Here is a 21,711-nt window from a genome sequence, read left to right on the forward strand (position 1 = left end):
ACAAACACAATGGACGAGCCAGACTGGGTAGGTGTGCAGCAGCAACATGGGGTCTCTTAAGCCATCGGTTTTGCTCAGTTTCACAGTTACAACCTGAATCGCTAAAGTAACTTTTTATCCTCAATATATGTATTTTAAATGTTTTATATGGAGATGGGGCAATGTGTGAGGGAAAAAAAACCCGCCACGCTTTCGGATCAAATCTCTGCAAGCTTATCTGAAGAAAGAATCCAGCCCATAATTATTTTTGCTCTGCTAGCATCATGAATTAGTGCATTTTACATTAAATTTACACTTTTTCTGAGTTCATAAGCCTGCAGTATGTATTTGTAATTACAAGAACTACACTGCCTGAAATCCATCCTTATGATTTTTTTCTTGGGAGAAGGCGCCAGGCAGAAAATATAAAGTGAAGTAAATCAGGATTAAAGAATTAAAGATGCTGGTATTCTGAAAAGCATAGCAACATTAGGTGCTATTGTGCATGACATAAGGATGCAATTTTCCAATACAATACACTTATAGCACATAGATTAGAGCTTTTGTTAAAGATGGTCTTAATCTAAAGCTTCAAAGCAGAGGGTTTTTACAACCATAAAGGTATCTAGTGTAATCATGGAAACTGTATTATGTACAGTACTTGATGGAAACATTTCTAAAGTGTACATGTTCAACAGTGACATTTCATGTGAAATTAACAAAAATTTGCACTAAATACCAATGAAGTGAAGTGTTACTTTGCTTTAGCTTTGTTGCAACCATTTCTGATAAATTGTTGGAAATCTGTAAAAATACAACCAAACCATTACTACCGAGTTCAAAACTGCAAAAATGTTTTAAGAACCAAACCAACCACTATGTAGTATATTGTCTCAATTTTTTGTAACTTATACACACAAAATACCATTTCTTCTGACAAGGTTATATACGATTAACCTCTATGTTCATATAGTAATGTATAAAAGCTATAAGATGTATAATTGTGGGGTATTTGTTGTGTACTTTTTTAATTTTTCAAATGTTTTAAAGTGCAATTGTTTATTATACTAATGTCATTTTAATTCTTATTAAACTGTAACCCAGTCAAAATTACTTAATCAATGATGTATGCATTCTGTGTGTCCTTTTGCTAACAGTGCAGTTCAGGTTTGCTTTATAAATAGAACTTTTTACAGAGCTACAGCTGCCTTGCCTGTGTGTTTGCTAATGATACAACAGGGGAACCAGACGTGATGAAGAAACGTATCCAGTGCAACTTCTACTTTTTTAGTTGCAGCTGTCAGAATTCAAAGTAGATGGCTCAGCAGAGTGAGATAACAGTTTCTACTATAGTTCTTTTAGAAGACTCATAATCAGGAAGATTATCTCAGTTAAGTGATTTTTTGTCACTGCAAATATACTTGATTGACGTTCAAAGACCACTGGTAATTTCATTTAGGACTTTAAAGACAACCAAAACCAATTTACACAATCCTTTATTAACAGTACTCTGTAAAGACACTGTAGAGAGCATTCATTCAAATCTCTTAAAACATGATTTGACAGTGGTTGATTTGAGCAGTGCACGCTTCATCTAGGAACTCATACTGCACCTGACATTGAAATTTAATAAATATACACATGAAAGTATACTCTTGACTTTGGAATACAAGTAACTCCTACTGACTTCAATGGAGTTTAAGTATATGCCTGACTGAATGGAGGGCCAAGATGAGCCATTCAGTCTATACAAATTATAGGAAGCAGGCCATTATTACCAGGCATATGCAATTGCCTGCCTTAGCTTCAGAAATCAAGTTAAAAGTTAAAATTCTTAATTTACAAATGTAAACAACAGAAACAGCCTAATACCTCAGCTGTTCTTTTTTCCTGTTATATGCAAATCTAGGCAATAAACATAATCATTTCTACAGCCAACAACAAGCTTTGTTCCCCATACTACAGGGGAAGAGAAAACCTCTCCTGGAAGCTTATCTATTCCTTCTGCTGTTCCACTCTTGGCATTCAGGATCCACACTCTGCCATCTGTAGATACCGCTGCCAAAAGAATTCTGTTCTTTAAGTCATCGCTTTGGAAAACAAATGGTGTTCCATATACACTTGAAGTGGCTTCAAATTTCCACAGTAAATTACCCTCCATGTTACAACAGTAGATAAAGCAGTCGTGGGAGCCAAAAAATATTTCTTGCTTAGTTAAACTCGAGATGCATGGAGATGAAAACACTGGTCCATTAGTGGAAAAGTGCCAAACCTACAGAAAGAACATACCTACCCATTACCAAAGGTTGTTCACATTATCAGTGTGACAGTAAGTGTACTTTTTTAATAGACTAGTTGTTGACAGGAGAGCACTTTGTTTCAAGCGCATACTAGATTTCCGTGAGAGCTGGTAAATACTTGTCAAATTGCAAGTTAGGTTTTACACAGGGGGTAGGTGGTAAAAAGACTCATAAAATAGATGTGCAAGAGTTGCTACCTTCAGTAAGGTCTACATAAAGATGGCCAACTTGGGGAAAAAGGGTATTTTTGGGCTGTTGCATGATTAGCATTGAACTTTGACAATGCTGCTCTTTGCCAGAAAGGCAAATATTCCTTTTGTAATACAGATTGCCTCTGCTCATCCTAATGATGTGCAGATCCCTCCTCTAGAGAGTACCAGTTCTGCAACACTGCTGCAAGCAGACAGAGAGCAGGGCACAGGCTAACACATACTTCATAATCTGAAAAGGCTTAAGAATTGCCACGTATCCTGCATCTCAGGTGAACAAACAGAACCAGCAGCAGTTGTTTTAACACCAAATACAAACCATGTTCATCTCAGAGGAACTACATTTACATTCAACTTAGTGTGAAGGCTGACACATATTTTGCCAGAACTACAATTTGGCATTTTTTTGGTAAACACATAAACATTCTAAACCTTTACTTCTAAACAGCTCACATCTTTAGAAGAGATGACTTTAAACAAGCTTGAAGAACTCCCAAACCAAAATTGCACCATTTCATTTGCTGGCACCACTCTGAACCATTTACTTTGGGTGTAAGCTCTGAGCTAGAAATTGTTACTGTATCAAGCAACCTGGGAGTTTGTGGTTTTGCCAGGAACTGTACAGACTACCCTGGGCAAACAGGTTTTCTACTTTCTCCTCTCCAAAACAGACACTTCTGTTTGGTTCACAAAAAGATGCATGTTAATCATTAAACCTCAGAAAACAGTATTAATAAATATTCAGGGTTTTATGATGAACATTAAAAAAAATCACCATCACTTTTACCTTTTCTCCAGAATGGGTGTAACAATACAAGTTGCCATCCACACACCCAATGCAAACATAGGTCTCATTGCAGTGAGGAGAGGAGAAGAGTGGTTTTCCCAGGAAGTTTTTCCAAATTTTATTCCCTGTCACCTGTAAATGACAACATGGAATAACCAATGCTTAACACAACTGTAAGAAGCTGCAGAAAAATCACCCTTCCTTCACAGCTTGGCCCACCTTTAAGAATTAGGGGGGGGGTTGGGGGGGGGGGATGGGAGGGAAGCAAAGAAAAGCAGGTGTCTCCCACCCAGAATGCAGAACAGAATACCAGAAGCCCAACTACTCTTGACATCTTATTCTAATAAAATGTTTAGCATTTTCCCTGGGATATTCAGTATCCCCGATTGACTCTTCCTCCCCCTAGGCAAGATAATAATGGTAATAGTGCAGTAGTAGTAGTTCTAGTGAATGATAGATTACTTTTTGATTCCATTCCCAGGTCCTCAGTATATGACAAGGACCAGAGGTGAGGATATCTTGAAAGTAAGTCCTATTGATTATGTCATAAACTATAAATACTGTAGGAAATGCTGGAACCCACAATTGATGATTGTGACAATAAGCTCCTAACATAGCCTGCACATTCCTATTTTTATAAATAATCACTTGCAGTTACACCTAGATTTCTCAACTATCTGTTACTCAGGATTACAGAAAAAAAATAATCTTTTTTTTTTTTTTTTTCTTAACCACAGCCCCTAGAGCTGCAAAACCATGCACTGGGCTTCTAGCACTAGGCTGGGTATTACTGAGGAAACTGCTAGTGGGTGGAGGTACAGATGGCTAGGCCTGATGCTTTGGGTTGTGTGAGTATAAAAACATGAACAGTTGCTCCAGGTGACTGTTCCTTTTATCAGGCAGGACCAGCTGTAAGCCAACAATCCCTCAGAAAAACCATGAAATTGCTCCACATCTCTCAAGGATGTCATTTCCCCAGTGCAGAGAACAGAATAGCAGTCCAAGATTAAGGAGGTCAGCTTTTTAAATGACTACAAGGAGGAATGAAGGGGCTTCTTTCTCTATTCTGTTCTTATTTCAGTAAATGCTGTGTGTGGTTTTGTTGGAGGTTTTTTCTGACCCTACTGTCAAAGGGAGGGAGTAAAAAAACCAAATCTACAGACATGCACTCATTCACTCACTAGTTTACCTGACAAGATAGCATATGGGAATGAGAAGACACTGGTTTTAACTTTGGCCTACAGTCAGCACGTAAATTCAAGCAAGTCACTTCAGTTGTCTTTATCACCAGATAGCTTTCTGTTATACAGGAATGATTATGCTAACTTGTATAATTATAAGGCTCTCAAGTGAAAAAATACTTTATGATTCCAAATGATTATCTAGTTCCTTTCATCAGAAAAGTGATCTTAATGTCAGAAATGCATTTAAATTTGAGGTTGGGATCAAAGACAAGTAAGCAAAGGTACATACTGGGTTTACAGCCAGGAACAGTCCTCCTAGTGTAGCAACATAAAGATGATGTGGAAAAGAACTTAGACAAGGAGATGAAAACACTGCTCCACCTTCACAATGTAACTTCCACATACATGCCTTTTTCTGTAAATACAAGATTTTTTTTTCAATTAAAGTTAAAACTCATGTTTAAAAAGATCTTAAAATATCAAAGCTTACCAAACACGGCATTTACTTTACTTTGCAAATACTAGTTAAGAAGTAGAGATATAATCTACATGCTATTATAGGAACACATATGCCGTTGGCTACTTTCTCTTCCAGTAAATAAATTGAGCTAATGAAGAGACAGTATCAGCCCCTCTTATTTTCCATTTCCTTTCATCTGCTGTTTCAGAATGTAAGATTCTCTCTCACCATTAAGCCATAGTTTTATTTCTAGCTCAGCACCCTACTCTGTAATACCCACAGAGAATTTAATAACTAAGAAACTTAAGATTTGGTTTCATTCAGGACAAGTAGCACAAGAACCACAGCTGAGAACATCATATCTAAACACTAAAACTATTTACTACCATGTAATTCTAATAACCTCTTCAAGCAGTCTAAACTATTGTAGAAGGTACCTGTGGGCTCCTGACAATACCACCACCAGTGGAGCTCCATCTGGTGTACTACAAATAGTGTTCAAGTTGGATATTTATTCCTCTATACATAAAAGTTAGTCTAGGTTCTTACATAAATATCCAAAGCATACACATGTTGGTCATGCGATCCTACGTAGACTAGGCCACTGGAAGCGTCCACAACTGCAGAGCTTTTCACAGCATCTTGTGTGACAAAGGTCCAGTGTATTTCTCCATCACTGCTTTGAAGCACATACACTAAGCCATCATAACAACCTGTGTGAAACAAAACACAACGGGAGGAAAAAAGGATAATGAATATTTGTAATAACGGTGTGATTTATGCTCTTAGCTGCAGCAGTGCTGGGAAGAACTAAGATGACTCATAAGGTTCAGTTTCAAAACATTTTCCAAAGCTCCTCTTCTTTTAGCTTTGCTGATAGGTCATACATTCAGAGTTGATTGTTCTCTGTGTTCTTTTCAGGTTACATTTAGAATATACTTATTTCACTGCCTTTCTATCAAACATTTAATTTTGTTATCGGAGTAAATCAAAATCAAAACACTAGCAAAAAGATAGTAACATTAGCTTTGCATAGAAAACCTCATCACCTGGACATCTCTGCTAACCAGTGATAGATATTAGCTAAAAGGTTAACACTAACATGAATAATGCCAACAACAGACAAAAGACGTGATAAAACCAAAAAACTATCCGAACTTGTTCTGTACATTTCCAAACAGGAGTCAAAGGAGATAATTAAACTCAGTGAAAAATAATCTGAGGCACCATGTACTAATCTGTATTTCTATTAATTTTTAAAGACATTTTAAGACCGTATCACCTCTCCATACTTTTTGTTAAAAAGTTTAAAGGTCACACCTTAATCCACTGCTAAAAAGAAACCATACCCATTGACTATTCCTTAATAAGGCCTTATTAATAAATTGTCATATCCTAAAACACAGATGTTTATGTTAGATAAGCTCCATCCCTGGCTATCATGAAACTTAAATTACTTCTTCCTCTATTTTTGTTTATAATAAATTAGTTTTGAAGCAGATATGGAAGTTTATAGGTAAGTGCAGATGGAGCGCATCCAGAGGTAAGAAACAAGATACTCTGTCATTCATCTTGTCTTTAGCAGAAAGAAGAACTTCAAATGAGGGCTAAAACAAAAGACATACCGACAACAATGAAATGGCCACACTTAGACACGCAGGCAGAAGATTCAATGCGATCCCCAAGGTTCTTCTCCCATTTTATTTCTCCCAAATCTAGATCAATCGCCTGCATTGCATGAGAGTGAGAGCCGACATACACAGACGCAGACACTTCTTCTTTAGATGGTATTATAAGCAGTGGTGATGCATCAACACATTTTCTTGTATTTGACTTCCATCTTACATGTAATGCCAACTCTGCTGTAGTTACATGGCTACATCCTGCATGCCCTTGCTGGATGGAGCAACAGTCGGTTTTATTTGCATTGTTCATGGCTGTTAAAGTTCTGTTCTCCATTTCATGCCTTTGTAGCTGGCTTTTTGTTCCACCTGGAGTCAGTAAATGCAGAAAGGGTGGTTGCTGTAGCAGTTCCACTGCTACCTGCACTGTATTATTGGGTTGCATAGAAGTCTTGGTGAAATTCATAGAAAACAAACGATTTCCTCTGCTTAGCGCAATAAATGAAATTAACCCTGAAGCAACCTCAAGGCCTCTTTCAGATTCCAGTTTAATATATTTCCCATGGAATTCCTCTCCACTGCTCCCACTTAACTTTCTTTTTAAAGCACTGTCATAATTCATCAACTGGTCTTCATCTGGAAACAGAATTTTACAAATATGTCTAAAAACCTCTTCAATCGAGTGGCTGAGAATAACTTCAAGAAGTCCAGGCACTGCTCTGCCTACCAGCATCTCAATTTCATCACAAAATTGTAGAGCCTTTAAGGAATCTCCACCACTGTAGAGAAATACTGCATCTTTAGAAATTCCACTGGAATCACCGAGGACACCCAGAACAGACTAGAGGAAAGAAGAAAAGAGGTAACAGTCCATGGGTGTTACACTATGTCACACATACAAAGACTTAAGTTGGGTAAAAAACACCTGAACACCCAGAAGTCTCACTAAAAATCAACAATTGAGGAAACTCTTTACTCTGCAAAAAATCACATGAAACATTGCCAACAAAATATTGCCAAGAGAGGTAGTATTGGAATAAAAGTTGGGGAAGAATGAGGAAACAGGGACATACTATTTCCGCATCACAACATGTTTTACTCAATTCCAATTCTGCAGACTAAGGAATTAAAGCAAATTTTGCTGTATTTTGTTGGCTGTTTCCAATCTCAATACCATTTACCAATGACAGCTTCACAGATGAAACACTGATGTCTTTTGACATCATTGGTATAGGTGCTTTATTTTACTCATAAAACTTATATAGAACTGATATCTTTTACTTCTGAATTATTTCAGTTACCTATTTATCTACCTACTTTTCAAGCTGTAGCCCCTTCGATTCATGAAGGACTTTGGATTTGGCATTGTTACTTCAACAGTGATTACTATGTCTCCTGTCACTGTACTCCCTGCTTGTTAAGTCTGGGACTGAAAGTCCAAATCCTCTGGTTTTAGAGGGCACCTTCTGCTGTCCATCATGGGTCTAGGACACATCCCATCCCTTTGGGTTATCACTTCCACAACCACCAATAGAACAATTACCAGCACAGGCAAATTGTGTTACTAATTTTGCTACATTTACTTGTTCAAGCCCTAGCCACAGCAAATTCCACTTCCAGCTGAAACTCGGAAGTCTATCTTAAAAAAAAATAAAAAATACTGTTTGGCATCACATTCCAATGCCTTGAAAAATAAGTCTTTAGCACAGAAATCTAGAAACAATACAAACAGTACAAGAAACAGTTGTGCAACTGTGCTATCTATTTAAAATAAGACTCTTCATAATTATCTTGAGAAATAAGAAACTCTACTAACACAGCAGCAATTTTGTGCAAAGTTTTCATGTCCCAGTTCCTTGTTTCCCTTACAGACACCTTCTTTGACATGTGAAGCAGTATTCAAGAAGCTACTGACAGGGTATGCCCTTCCTATGCTAACTGCTTATAGCTCACAGCCTGCAGTTTTATCTGATAGAGAAACATAAATGACTCCCTCTCAGCCACTGCAGAGCGACTATATTTAAGTATTAACTGAACAGAAAGAGCTGTAGTGCTTAAATCTATAGGCAGCTAGAACGTTCTGGTGGCATTAGTCATACTTTTAAAAACTGTTTAATTCCTGACACATGTATAATGATCCACTTGCAAAGATAAAAAGGCAGCTCAAAATACTACCTTCCATAAATACTGCAATCTTTCCCACAATTCCTCTGCGCCACTCAGCTTACTGTCACGCCTTCTGGAGTTTAGATGGTTCTGGTAAATCTTGTTCAGTTCAGATATATCAACTTTGCCTTTGTAGAAAATAAAGTATGGGTTTTTTCATTGCTTTTTTATCATTTACACTTCCAAAACCTGCTCTGCCCAAATAATCACTCTCTTCTTGTACACACTACCTTATTCACACTCAACTGCACCTATTTATTTTTTCACCCAGTCAATCAACCTAGCAGAACCCAACAAGGTTTTTCAAAATTTATCCTAGCCGCCCACATAATCCCACCTTCAGTGCCTGATCTTTCCCCAGCTGAACTAAGGGTCCTATTGCAGAAAAAAAATGTGCAGTGTTAATACTAAATTTATATGACTCTTGAATGAAACACTATCAAGAAAACACAGTAAGTGGTCATCAGCTCCTACCACAAGTCAGTTACCCAATCTATGTATTTAAAAGGTATGAATCAGGCACTGCATTTTGGTCAATTATGGAAAAAAAAGGACCGTTAAAATAAGCAGCAAAGGTACTTAATAGTTTCGTTTACCATGTGTTGTTAAAGGCAAAGCTTTAATCAGTACAAGCTCGTCAGGGACTGCATGAGCTGGTAGATGTTTCTGGAGTTCTTTAAGTGTTTCTTTCTTTTCTAAATCATCTTTGGGTACAACAAACAGGATAAGTTTTTCCTGCTGATACCAGGTCACTGCACAAGCTTCTACCTGACAAAGATCTTCAGCAGCCTGTAATTAAAAAAATATTAGTTTTGCTTTGAAATCAAGAGAGCAAAAGGAGTAAAAACTACAATTAAAATAAGTACACTGAAAATTAGTATCATCTCACAATCCTACATAACGTTCTATGAAATGCATTCTCTTGTAGCTGAAGTTTGTGCTTTTTCACATAAAACCAAACTCAGAGGTATACATATATTTGCCTAAATGCCATGAATGAGATAGATATAAACCATGAGCCTGACATTCAGTCTTGTAGAACAATCACTGTAGCAAGCAGTGCAGTGCATCACTCAGTATTTTTCAGGTGTTTATCTAGTTCTGAATTCTGCTGGAAGAAACCATACAATAAAACAGATTTCTGAGAACTCAGAACCAAACTCCTCCCTAAATTATGTGACTAGATCATCAATAACACAACTTCCACATTTATTTAAGACTCCTAAAAGTCATACGAAGATGAGTAAATACCCATTTCTGATGATAACAATGTGTTCCTTATCCCTCCTCTATACTGGCATACCCAACTCACTCAATGTTAGATTACCTGCTGCAAACATTCAGTATTGAAACGTTTGCCGTGACGTTTAATCTGATTGTCTTTCCGACCCAAGAAGAACAACTTTGCATTCTGAACTCTTACAAAATCCCCTGTTTCTCTCATTGTGCCCAAGGGTACAGTTATTTCATCATCGAGAAAGCAGATTCGTTCTTCACCACCTATATAAGAAAAGATCATGGGTGCATACATTAAATGGCAAACTTTAAAAGGAAATTATGAAGAGTATGTTATCAGATTATCCTAAACTTTAACTAGCACTGGAAGCAGTACTAAAAGATTAGCATCAATGCCTGAACTCCTGCAACGTACAAACTGGGCTATGCAGATAAAACACAGAAACTACTTCAACTGAGAATGTCAAAATGCAAGGAGGGAAAGAAAAGTCAGTATAATTAAGGCACAGTCTGCAGATAAAATTGCAGTAATGTCCTGTCTGTCCTTCCAACAACCTAAAATACCATCAGAAGGTTCCCAGCACAATGGGAACTTAAAATGCTATATTAATCTGTTTATCAGAGCCAGAAACCAAGTAAAACAACCAGTGTATCATTAAAACTCAGTTCATTAAGAAAAGTATCTTAGGAGAACGAGAAATATAAAATCACCTATAAATATTTGTCCTTCACCTTCCAGAACTGCAGAACCATTGGTATCTCTGACCTCAACTTTTGTTCCAAGGAGTGGTGATCCCAAAGGTATAGGGAAATCAGTTCTAAATATATTAAAGAGAGAAACAGTAAAAAATCATTACTTTTTCAACACAAAACAACTGTTCCAGAAATGAGTTATCATTCAGCCTTTTAAAGACTTGCTATTAGAGCAAAAGTAGGTGCTTGGGGCCTCTTCTTACAAATGTTTCTTCTTTAAAAACATCTCAATTTGTTCAAAATTAACAAACGTCATCAGTGTGCATGGATTTCATTATCACATACCAAAATCCACAAAATGTCAGAAAATAAAGCTTCAATGGACCCTGAGATACCCTGAGAGTACCCTCCAAGTTTCAGCCAGCTTTTAAGTCCCCTAAGAACCAACTTCAACACATGAAACTGCTTTCTAATTAATTCTTTCCCTGCCCTACCTAGTTAAAGCTTTTATTCTATTAGTGATGTTGTGGCTTTCAGAAAAAAAACTCTTTTCAGAAAAGACTGAAATGAAAGAAACTAATTTCATTCTGCAGACCAACTCCTTCCTTTCCATTCACGCTTTAGCCTCTTCAAGCACATACAGAGCCTCATTTATCAAACAGAGACACTATTTCTGAGTGGGAGGATAATATATTTTTTTCAGTAAAGCACATTTCAAAAAGCATAGTAACTTTAAATAACTTTGGTAATATATGAAGTTAGGTGTGCATTCCAGTGGAATTTCTATCATCAAGTCTCATATTTTAACCTAATAATTCTTGTTCAACTGTTATTTAGGCTGTTGAAACTTCTCCTTTTCTATGATCAGTCGATGTATTCTTCATCTCAATTTGACTAAAAAGCAGTCAAATTTTGTAAAATGTGTGTTTCTGGCAAGCAAGAATCTTCTCCTTTTCTTTTCTCTGGTCAGCTTTAAAATATAATTGCTTCACAAATAGATACGAGAAAGCACCACAGATATTCAGTATGCATGCTCCATGCTACGGGGGAGTCCCAACACAAAGACAAAACCTAATGTCCTGGTTTCAGCAGGGATAGAGTTCATTTTCTTTCTGGTAGCTGGTGTAGTGCTGTGTTTGGGATTTAGGATGAGAAGAATGTTGATAACACACTGATGTTTTTACTTACTGTCAAGGACTTTCAGCCTCTCATTCTGTCAAGAAATCAGGAGGCACCAAAGGAGTTGGGAGGGGAAACAGCCAGGAGAGCTGACCCAAACTGGCCAAAGAGATATTCCATACCCTATGACATCATGTTTCATTTATAACTGGGGGTGGGCTGAGAAGTTGATTGGCAGCTGAGGTTCCTGGGGCCTTGCACATCATTGATCTCTGAGTGATGGCGTTTGCGTTCCCGAGTCACTGTTACACAGGATGGAGCCCTGCTCTCCTGAGGAAGGCTGAACACCTGCCTGCCCTTGGGAAGTGGGGAATGAATTCCTTGTCTTGTTTACTTGCACGTCTGGGCTGAGGCTGGGCAGCTGGAAGGGCAGGTCTCATGTGACATACACTTCAGGTGATGAGAAATCGTGCTGTTCATCACTCTTCCTTTTTGTGTGTGTGCCCTATTAAACTGTTTTTATCTCAACCCACAAAGTTTTCTCACTTTCACTCTTCCCATTCTCTCTCCCACCCCATTGCGAGGGGAGGTGAATGAGTGGCTGTGTAGGGCTTATTTGCTGGCTGGGGCTAACCCACACCATCAAAAAAAAGCAGAATTTAACATTGCTTAAAAAAAACCCCAAGATTCCTACATATATCATAAACCAGCAAAAATAAAGCACCACCTCATTTGCCTATTATTATTAAGAGACTTGGAATCAGACATTTAATTTTGCCAAAGTTATCTAAGGAACTGAGGGATGCAGACTACTATGGCACTAACCTTGTGCTGATTTTATTTCATTTTCTAGTGTTCTCTAAAAACTGTGGCATTTTTCATCATTTAGCTAGCAAAAATAAAAGCCCACTGTTCTTCAACTGCCCTACCTTTCTACTAAGAAATGAAGACAACATAAAATGGTCTCTCCTGTTTTTACTGTATCTGGGGCTGCTTACTGCAAAGGAAGCCAAATTCCCTTTGCCATGAGGCTTAGAGGGACAGGCTTAGAGGTGAAGGGTGGAAGGCAACAGCCAGAGACTACAAAAACTTCCATCACTGTAACTGCACGTTAGTTAGGACTGATGAACAACACATTATCTCTTGGAGCACATAAGCTTTGAGTATAAAAAACAGTTTCACTGAGGCGAAGGTAATGTTTGAACTCAGAGAAAACAGAACAGAATGAGTTTTCCATGATAATTTAACAACACTTTATGACCATACACCATTTTCAGTCTTCAAGGGTTTAAGTACAAGTTTGATGCATTGCATCATTTGTCCAAAACACCCCACTTCACAGGGCACATCTAACTCAAGTCATGTGTGTAATTATCACACCAGGGAATCACTAAACCTTTCAGAGAGCAAACAAAATGCTGAGCTAACTGGAAGCACCTTTCACAACCTCGACACTCCTGCAACTCTCAAAATCAGTAACTGAGTGAAAAAGGCAGTGTTAAATGATGAGAGGAAAATAGTTCTGGAAGCCTAAGTAAAATTCCTCCGAGACCTTGGATGAGCCATTCTAGTCAAGCAGTATCAGTAGGATCATTTGCTGAATAGCATATTAACCAGTATCAGAAAAAAACCTCAGTGTCTAGTCTCCACTTAATTATTTATGGACTTTAAAAAATGGTAGACAAAAGCACAGTAACAGTAAGAGACATGTATATCTAATGTTTAGACTGGAATGTAATCTTTGAGCACTTTTGCTTCAAGTAAGTAAATCTCAGAAGAAACATTCTGAACTTGATAGTGCTAAGCTGTCAGCCCATCTTTGTTCTAAGGGTATGATTATCGGTTAGAGAGCCCCACTTCTTAACCCTAACTGATAGCTGTGTTAGTTTTCTTCTCTCCAAACATGCAAGGTCTCCCTGGAAAGGCCTCATGATGAGCAAGAGTGTGGCTAACTGAAGTTACTAGCAAAGTGGGTTGGAGCCACTTCCCTGCAGAAATGCAACATTGATTCAAGATTGCCACATAATAAAAGACAGCACACCCCGGACTAGGCTCGTCCAGGTTCAGAGTGTGGAATCACAGGCTGGAATGAGAAAGAGGTCTAGATACAGAGAAGACCAAAACAGAGACCATCAGGACATGTTACATGAAACTTAATACATCTTCAAGTACACCGGACTTCAGACTGCAGTTTAGTGGTTCAAGAATCACCCATCAACAACTTTAACTTGAGGGGGCTGTACTAGAGAACAAGAGGACGGATTACTCTACTTCGACATAAAACACCAACGTAACTTCTACCAACATAAACACTCATGAGGACTCGGTAGCCCTGGAAACAGGAGATAGAGGTTCTATTTCTAGAGAATTTCATCATTCACATGCCAAGCCATGAAAACAGTGACATTTCCTACCTAAAATCAGGACTAAAAACCTCTTCAGGAATCTTGTAGCAAGTGGCCCAGCTTGATACTTCGGTAACACCATATAAATTAAAAATACTTGTCTTGTTCTCCTTGTGCTTCCAACTTTTCAAGAGATTCAGTACGGGAAATGCTTCACCACCAAGGGCTAAGACACGGAGTGAAGTATTTGCAGACAACACTGTTGATTTAATAATGTGAGCTCCAAACCTTCTGAGAAGTGTTGGTGTTGCCTGAATGATACATTTAAAGAGAAAAAAATAAAAAGAGAAAGACCTGCTGTATTTTTTTCAGTATATGTATAAACCTCTTCCTGCTTTATCATATCCACTGCATAGCTATATTGTGGATGTACTTAACAATCAGCTATGGCATCAACCATCAGACACCAATATAAACTCTGCTGGGTTTTGGTAAGATTTTGTTTATTGTGTAAAGCCCTTAACGAGCACTATCAGCACCAATCTTCAGTGTTCTTCTGCAGAGCTATTAAAATTGAGATCATGTAGGAGACAATCTATTCCAACACGTAAGAGGCACCTCTTATAAACGGGTGGCCTGAAAACAGTAGGTGTTGCTGTGAAATCAATTATTCTCTTGCTCTCATGATTGCAAAAACAATAATGGTTTTATCACCCTATAAATGGTGCTGGTTTAGTTGTAGTTTTTTAGCTTAGAGACTATCATTAAAACTTCCCGAGGAAGGACACTAAGATCAAGTACTAAAAATGTCTATAACAATTTACATTAACAGATTCCTCAGAACTGCTTAATTAACAGTATAATTTAATTAATCCTTAAGAATTAATGGTTTCTTAAGGTGAATATCGGTTTTATCTTTAGTTCATTGGGTTTTTGTCACAAAATGTTCAAGGCTGTGATCAAATTATCATCTTCTAAACAGCTACCACGCTACAGCAGAAAGGCCAGCATGAGCTAGCTGTGCTTTCAAGGAGTAGTGCTCCTCTATCACCATTAGGGCTGATGAAAAAGCAGTACACGCTGGCAAAGGTAAGAGGTGAGACACCAAAGACACTTATCTTTGTGTTGCCTACCTGCAACACTGTCACATGGTGACGGTGAAACAGAGCAGCAGACAGCTCCACAGGCATCATTTTAATAGTGTTTGGTACTACAAGGATAGAGGCTCCACTTGTCAAAGCAATGAACAGCTCAACCACAGATGGATCAAATGTCAGAGGAGAAGCCAGGAATAGCACATCATCCTGTGTGATCTCAAATATGGATCTAAAATAAGAAAGGGAGGAGTTACAAATCTGATGCACGTTCTCAAAAAAAATTCCAGACTGGAAGAGCAGCATGAAAGAAATGCACTTCAGCAAGGCTAAGGTCTTAAGAGCTACTCTTGTGGTATTTTCCATAATAGATTTTTTTTTTAGAAAATACTAAATTAAACATAAATAAACTGAAGGAGCCTAAAAAGGAATTAAGACGTTAAAACTACAGAACACACTAAATGTAACTGTGAACAGATAATTTTGTTATCTATTTCTTTTAAACCGCAAGCCAGAGTACAATACTTACAGCAATAGTGTATTATCTGAAGAACACTCCTCAAAAATTCATGTAAATCACCATTAAAACATTACAAATAACATTTAAAGGAACAAAATTTTATACAATGCTACTTAGGAAACAACAAAGGCAAGGAAGGAGGAAGTGAAGCAGTGCCAGAAAAAAACCAATCTACACTCCTCTGAAGTATTAAACAGTCTCTAAATGTCAAATTTGTAAAAACATTTAAAAGGAAACTGGAAACCACACTTACTTAAGATGTTGAATATTTGGCACTATACATTTATGAGGCACTCTGACTATTTTGGGGATCCCTGTAGTCCCTGATGTATGCAAGATGTATGCTAAAGGGAATTTGCAGTCAACGTCCATGGAACTTCCTTCTGATGTTTTTACTTGGGTTTGATCTGGGCAAACAGTATATCCTGGCGGTGAGTCACCCACAGCTTCTAAAGGTTCGTATTTACTTTTCATATCATCTACTTGAGAATTTAAATCAGTGTTGCTCAAGCTCACTTGGAAGAGAGTTACACCAACATGCTCTATTGTGGAAGAACCGTGGTAAAGCCAACCAACATGGGACATCTGGAATTTCTGTAAAAGAAAATAAACTGTTTAAACAGCAGAACTCAGGATGCACTGCTATTGTTCTATCGTTTGCAATGAAATATGAAGCAGCATTTCATACAAAGGAGCTGTGATTTTTCATGCCTCTACTTTTGAAGGACACACATCACATGTATTCAGTACGGGTCAACACAGACTTGATAAATGGAAAAAAACAATTTTCTGAGCAAATAACGAAAAAATATACAAAAGAATTATGCAAAAGACAAAGAACTCTGAATTACAACTAGATGTTCCCATCTTGTCTATTCCCATTGAATAGAGTGAGGTTACAAGGTTCATGAGGAGTTGGACAAAAGGAAACCAAAGAATTAAATGCAAAAGTTATTTTCAGCAAAGATTTCCTAGTCTCAACATTGACTTATGGAGAAAAAACCTTAAAATGCCAGTGCCCAGCAAGCTTGTCTGGGCAACACTATAATAGAAAAGTCGGCATTTTTTCTGAACAGGAGAAGTACTTTGTGCTTCTAATTTCAATTACGTTCTTTTCTGCATGAGAAAGACAACCTCTTGACACGGGGAAATGAAACAGCCCCATCCAAGCTTATTAAAACAGCCTACAATCTCAATAGCTACACATTTCTAAATCGCCCTTTAATGCCGTCTGAACACTTACATTTATTTTGTCATTCTCAACAAGAACATATTGAAGATTGCTTTTCTTCATTAAATAAGTGGTTAATGTTGGTGGTGCATCTGGATCAAGAGGGGAATAGGCAGCTGGAACCTGAAGGATTCTAACAAGACAAAAATGTTTTAATCACAGAATCACAAGGTTGGAAGAGATCTTGGAAGATCATCAAGTCCAACCATAAACATATATAAAAAAATTAAACATATATAAAAAACTAAAGAAAATCCTCTTAAATCTCAGTTTCTTTTACACTGCCATTAGATCCCAGAGCCAGAAAAAGTAGTCATAATGCAACTTTTAAAGACTGTTAGAAATAAAGTAGGAAGCAAATTACAATCATTGCTGCCTTTTGGTATTTTACAGCAGCGAGAAATAGTAAAGCTAGATGAAAACATTCAAAATTCTTCCAGGCAACGCAGGTTGGTGATGACAAAAGTATCACTGACATCAACAGCATCATGTTTTAAAAGCTTCTGCTACTAACTAGGAGCAGGAATATAAATTTTTCATTTATACATATACAATATGTACAAACATATTTAAAAAAGCCCACCAGAATTCTGCACACTGAACAGTTTCTATTCTCACTAGTCTAAAAATCCAGAAAATTTGGGCTCATGCTGGAATTCTGTCCCTAAGAATCAAACAGACGAGCACCAGGTATCCTTGAGCTGTTAACCAGGGCACTTTAGGTTGTTCCTCACCAGCTGCTCACTACACTCTCCCCCTCTAGTGGCTCTATTTGATAAAGACAAGCACTGGAATCGATTATCGCCACAAAAAGCCAAGATGAGTAAGTGGAGACTAAAATATCAACGGTTCCCATAAATCTTCACATTTCTTCTAAGGCTGTGTTCCCACATACAATTAGTTAGATTTCCTCTTTGTGGAAGTGATTTATCACTGCAGTACTGATGAGATCCAGATCCTAGTCTTGGAAACCACAGCATTCTGGCCACTTAAACAGCCACAGGAATCAGTTAGCACCTAAGCCTGCCCTGCATTGTATCCAGCAGTTAATTACTCAGTGATGGTAGCTGCAAGAATCAAAATGCCACAATAGTTTCCAGTCACACAGGAAAAGAGAATGGTGTTGCTGCTCAGTTCATTGGGTTACATGACAAGTCACGTTGAAAGGGACCTCAGAATGCCTAGTCCAACTCCTGTGCAAGCAGGGCCATCCGTGGCACCAGACCTGGTTGTTCAGGGCTTTAACCAGTCATGTCTTGAAAACCTCCAAGGACATTGCCTGCACAATGTCTCTGTGCAACCAGCTCCAACGCTGGGCTGTGGGAAAGGTGTTCTGATCATCAAGAAGTTTCCTCGGCGCTTCTGGGAGGCTCATGTTTCAGGGCTTGCTGGCTTACTTCACTGAAATCTTCATGGTCAACTGCGATCGAGGCATCTTCTCAGGCTACTGTGTATTTCAAGTACAGTGTGACAACAGGACTGCAACAGATCATCCCCTGAAAGCAAAACCACTGCTGTACACATCTCCTATAAAGCCTGCGATGCTGGGATCATAAATGCAATAAATATAAAAGATACCTATATCACAGAATCACAAGGTTAGAAAAGACCTTTAACATCATCAAGCCCAACCATTCCCATCCTATGCTAAACCACATCCCTAAATACCTCATCTACCCTTTTTTTTTTTAAAGGCATCCAGGCACAGTGACTCAACCCCCCTCCCTGGGCAGCCTGCTCCAGGCCCCAACAACTCTTTCAGTAAAAAACCTTTTTTCTAATATCTAATCTGAACCTGCCCTTTGTGCCATTTCCCCTTGTCTTACCTCCTGTTACTCAACTGAAGAGACCATCGCCCACCTCCCTACAACCTCCCTTCAGGTAGTTGTAGGTCGTGATAATAGAATAGAATTGTAGAATTGTAGGGGTTGGAAGGGACCTCGAGAGATCATCGGGTCCAACCCCCCTGCCAAAGCAGGCTCCCTAGGACAAGGATAAGGTCTCCCCTCAGCCTCCTCTTCTCCAGACTAAACATCCCCAGCTCCCTCAGCTGCTCCTCACAGGATTTGCCCTCCAGCCCCTTCACCAGCCTGGTTGCCCTTCTCTGCACTCACTCGAGGACCTCAATGTCCTTCTTATGGTGAGGAGCCCAGAGCTGGACACACTACTCTAGGTGCAGCCTCACCAATGCTGAGTACAGGGGCACAGTCACCTCCCCAGACCTACTGCCCATGTTATTTTTGATACAAGCCAATACCATTGGCTTTCCTGGCCACCTGGGCATATAATGCTTACAAACATTAGAATCTATCGGCAGAAGCAATTTTTTTTAATTGCTGAATTAATGTATTGATATCACAAACATTTCCATTTCCCAGCCATTAAATAATCAATGTTACTTTAGTGCTGCAGTTCTTGTTACCTTTTTCTACAATATTTGTAATAGAACTCTAACTGCATACTCAATTAAAGCAAAACATTTGCTTTCAACGCATTTCTTTTTTACTAGCAAGACAAGAATGCATTAAAACACCTGCATACTTTTTATTATATATAATACACATTTTCAGATCACCTCCATTTTTAAATACATACAAAGATACTAGTAATTAATGTTTTAGTTCTCTAAGTATGCTTAATCAAACACTTTTTAAAAATTGATATATTCACATACACTTTAGATCAATGAACTTACGGTTAAAAAAAGCTTTAGCAGTGGCTTTTCAAAGCATTTTAATACTGCCATCCTTTTTCTTAAATAATGCAAGGTTCCTGTGTCTCTTGACTTCCTAACTATGGTCTCACTGCATTTTTGTTGGTGTTAGAAATGTAAATAAACTGAAAAATTGGTTTAACAGAGATGACCCTTAAAAATCTGACACAGACTGCAAGTATTACCCTAAAATCCAAGATGGTGCATTTATTCCTGGATAGCAGTAAAGGCCTATTTCACATTTTCCTTGCTGACCACAGTGCTTTTGAAGGAAAGCTGTTAACTCCATGGCAAGCTTAACCACCGTCGCATACGTGTAGAAGGTCGGAGGCTTGTCATTGCATTCATCAAACCAAACTGCTTTCCTATCAGAGTACAGACGAGCTGCCTGATTCACCAGCTCCTGCAGAGTCATCTCAGCTGCATATCTTCAGTCTCCCTGAAAGATTAACAAACAGGCTGCACTGTCACCTGCCAACTTTCAGTATTTTAGTCAAATTATCCGAGTGCACAGAACACCACCAAGTACCAAAAAAAAGCCACTTGGCCAAAACCGCACAGCTTAACCACACGTTATACTGCGAGAGCACAAAGCTTAACGCTTCTGTCATTTACCTCAGGCCCAGGTCACAGCAATTCACTAAGAGCTCATTGTGCAGAGGCAGCTTGTCCCTTACCACTGCACCTTTACCATTTTAAACCGGGCACAACGGCACCAGCGTCTTCATTAACACAAGCACAAGCACCGTGAAACACGGCTCTTTGCACGCAGAACACCCAACGCGCCCACCGCCGCGGCACATGCTGCTGCGCGCCTCTGCCCTTCGCGCCGCACCGGCTGACCGGGCCGCGGGCCGGCCGGCCCCGGGCTACGGCCCCACCGCGGTTTCTCCGCGCCCCCGCCACGCTGAAACCCCCCCGCTCCCGCACCGACGGCCCCCACTGGGCCCAGCGACCGGGACTCGGAGCAACAACCCCACCACGCAACCCTCACCTACGACTGCGCCAGATATCACTTCCCAGCGCCCTCTTTGCTCCGCCGCTACCTAGCAACGGAAGGTCTGCGTTTCTGATTGGTGGATCAGTGTTAGTCCTGCCCGACTCCGCAGTAACGCACTCTTTGATTGGCCGTCGCACTGTTTAGGCATTGACCTGCGTCCGATCCGCTAGCGGCCTGCGTGGTTGGCGGTAGTTTTTCCGGGGGCGAGGGAGCTCTTGAGAGCGCCGGGGCCCGGCCCGCTCTTCGGCGGCTTCTCCGAAGTGAGGCCGGTCGCAGCAGCGCGGGGCGCCGCGGCGCTACTCGCCCCTGCCCCGCTCCCACAGGAGGTGGCACGTCCCTTCCCGCTGGTGCCATTGGGACGGGGCAAGAGCGTTGTGCCTGGGGGACGGGGCTGGGCTGGGCTGGGCTGGGCGCTAACGCTCCGCGTCTCCCCGGGACTGTGGCAGCGGGGCACGCAGCAGCACCTGCCGGACTCCCGGCGGGGCGAACGAGGGCGGCCGGGGCGCGCATCCCCCCGCCCGAGCTGGGCTTGAGGCGCTAGCGGGGACTGAGGGTGACGGGAGCGGAGCTGGCGCTGGGAGGGGGCCCCGGTAACGCAGTGCGGGCTGCGCAGGGGCCGTGGGACACCCGGCGCGACTTGCTCCGGCTCCGAGGGCGCTTTCGAGATGACTTTCTTTATTAAAAGCCCAGCGAAACAACCCGGCGTGCGTAGCGCCGGCGAGCGCAGCGAAGGGCGAGAGAAGGAGGCGACCAGTTCATAACCATCTTTAATGTTACGCACGGGAGAAGTTAAGACATTAGCTTTCTACTGTTTCGTCACAGCTTGTCAATGGCAGTTTAGCACAGTTGCAAGTTGGCAGTGCAGCAGGAACATTTTCACAGTGGAGCATGAACACAATACACGTAGCGACACCTTAAACCCGGAGTTCTCTCCCTCAACGTGCTCATTGTGTTTGTGTGTCTGGTGTACGTGAAAAATAAAGGCTGGATAACCTGAAGCGTAAATCCAGCTGTCAGAATAAAACAGCACTTGAGAAGTATCTCCCCTTTAAC

The 21,711-nt window shown here is 39.9% G+C and overlaps 1 protein-coding gene across 1 annotated transcript; it reads right to left on the reverse strand.

The window, feature by feature from the left end:
• Positions 1 to 1,514: 1,514 nt before the first annotated feature.
• AASDH (aminoadipate-semialdehyde dehydrogenase) lies at positions 1,515 to 20,695 on the reverse strand. Its single transcript, XM_084266983.1, has 15 exons — positions 20,653 to 20,695; positions 19,844 to 20,097; positions 16,958 to 17,078; positions 15,968 to 16,308; positions 15,234 to 15,426; positions 14,170 to 14,411; positions 10,655 to 10,761; positions 10,035 to 10,207; positions 9,304 to 9,496; positions 8,717 to 8,835; positions 6,545 to 7,382; positions 5,469 to 5,632; positions 4,749 to 4,874; positions 3,276 to 3,407; positions 1,515 to 2,251 (listed from the first exon to the last, which is right to left on the reverse strand). The coding sequence occupies exons 2-15, from the start codon at positions 20,071 to 20,073 to the stop codon at positions 1,853 to 1,855; spliced, it is 3,378 nt and encodes a 1,125-aa protein (XP_084123109.1). The 5' UTR covers positions 20,074 to 20,097; positions 20,653 to 20,695; the 3' UTR covers positions 1,515 to 1,852.
• Between the last annotated feature and the right edge of the window lie 1,016 nt (positions 20,696 to 21,711).

Source organism: Gallinula chloropus, assembly GCF_964237585.1.
Source record: "Gallinula chloropus genome assembly, chromosome: 7".
Classification (NCBI taxonomy): domain Eukaryota; kingdom Metazoa; phylum Chordata; class Aves; order Gruiformes; family Rallidae; genus Gallinula; species Gallinula chloropus.

What these genes read in the sequence shown, in the direction of transcription:
- AASDH (XM_084266983.1), bottom strand. Translation starts at nt 20,073, where the DNA reads ATGACTCTGCAGGAGCTGGTGAATCAGGCAGCTCGTCTGTACTCTGAT. An exon ending in TTTGCCTTTAACAACACATG is followed by an intron (nt 8,836 to 9,303) that starts GTAAACGAAACT and finishes TTTTCTACAAAG; the next exon opens with GCAAAGTTGATATATCTGAA. An exon ending in TGTATGCTTTGGATATTTAT is followed by an intron (nt 4,875 to 5,468) that starts GTAAGAACCTAG and finishes TTGTATTTACAG; the next exon opens with AAAAAGGCATGTATGTGGAA.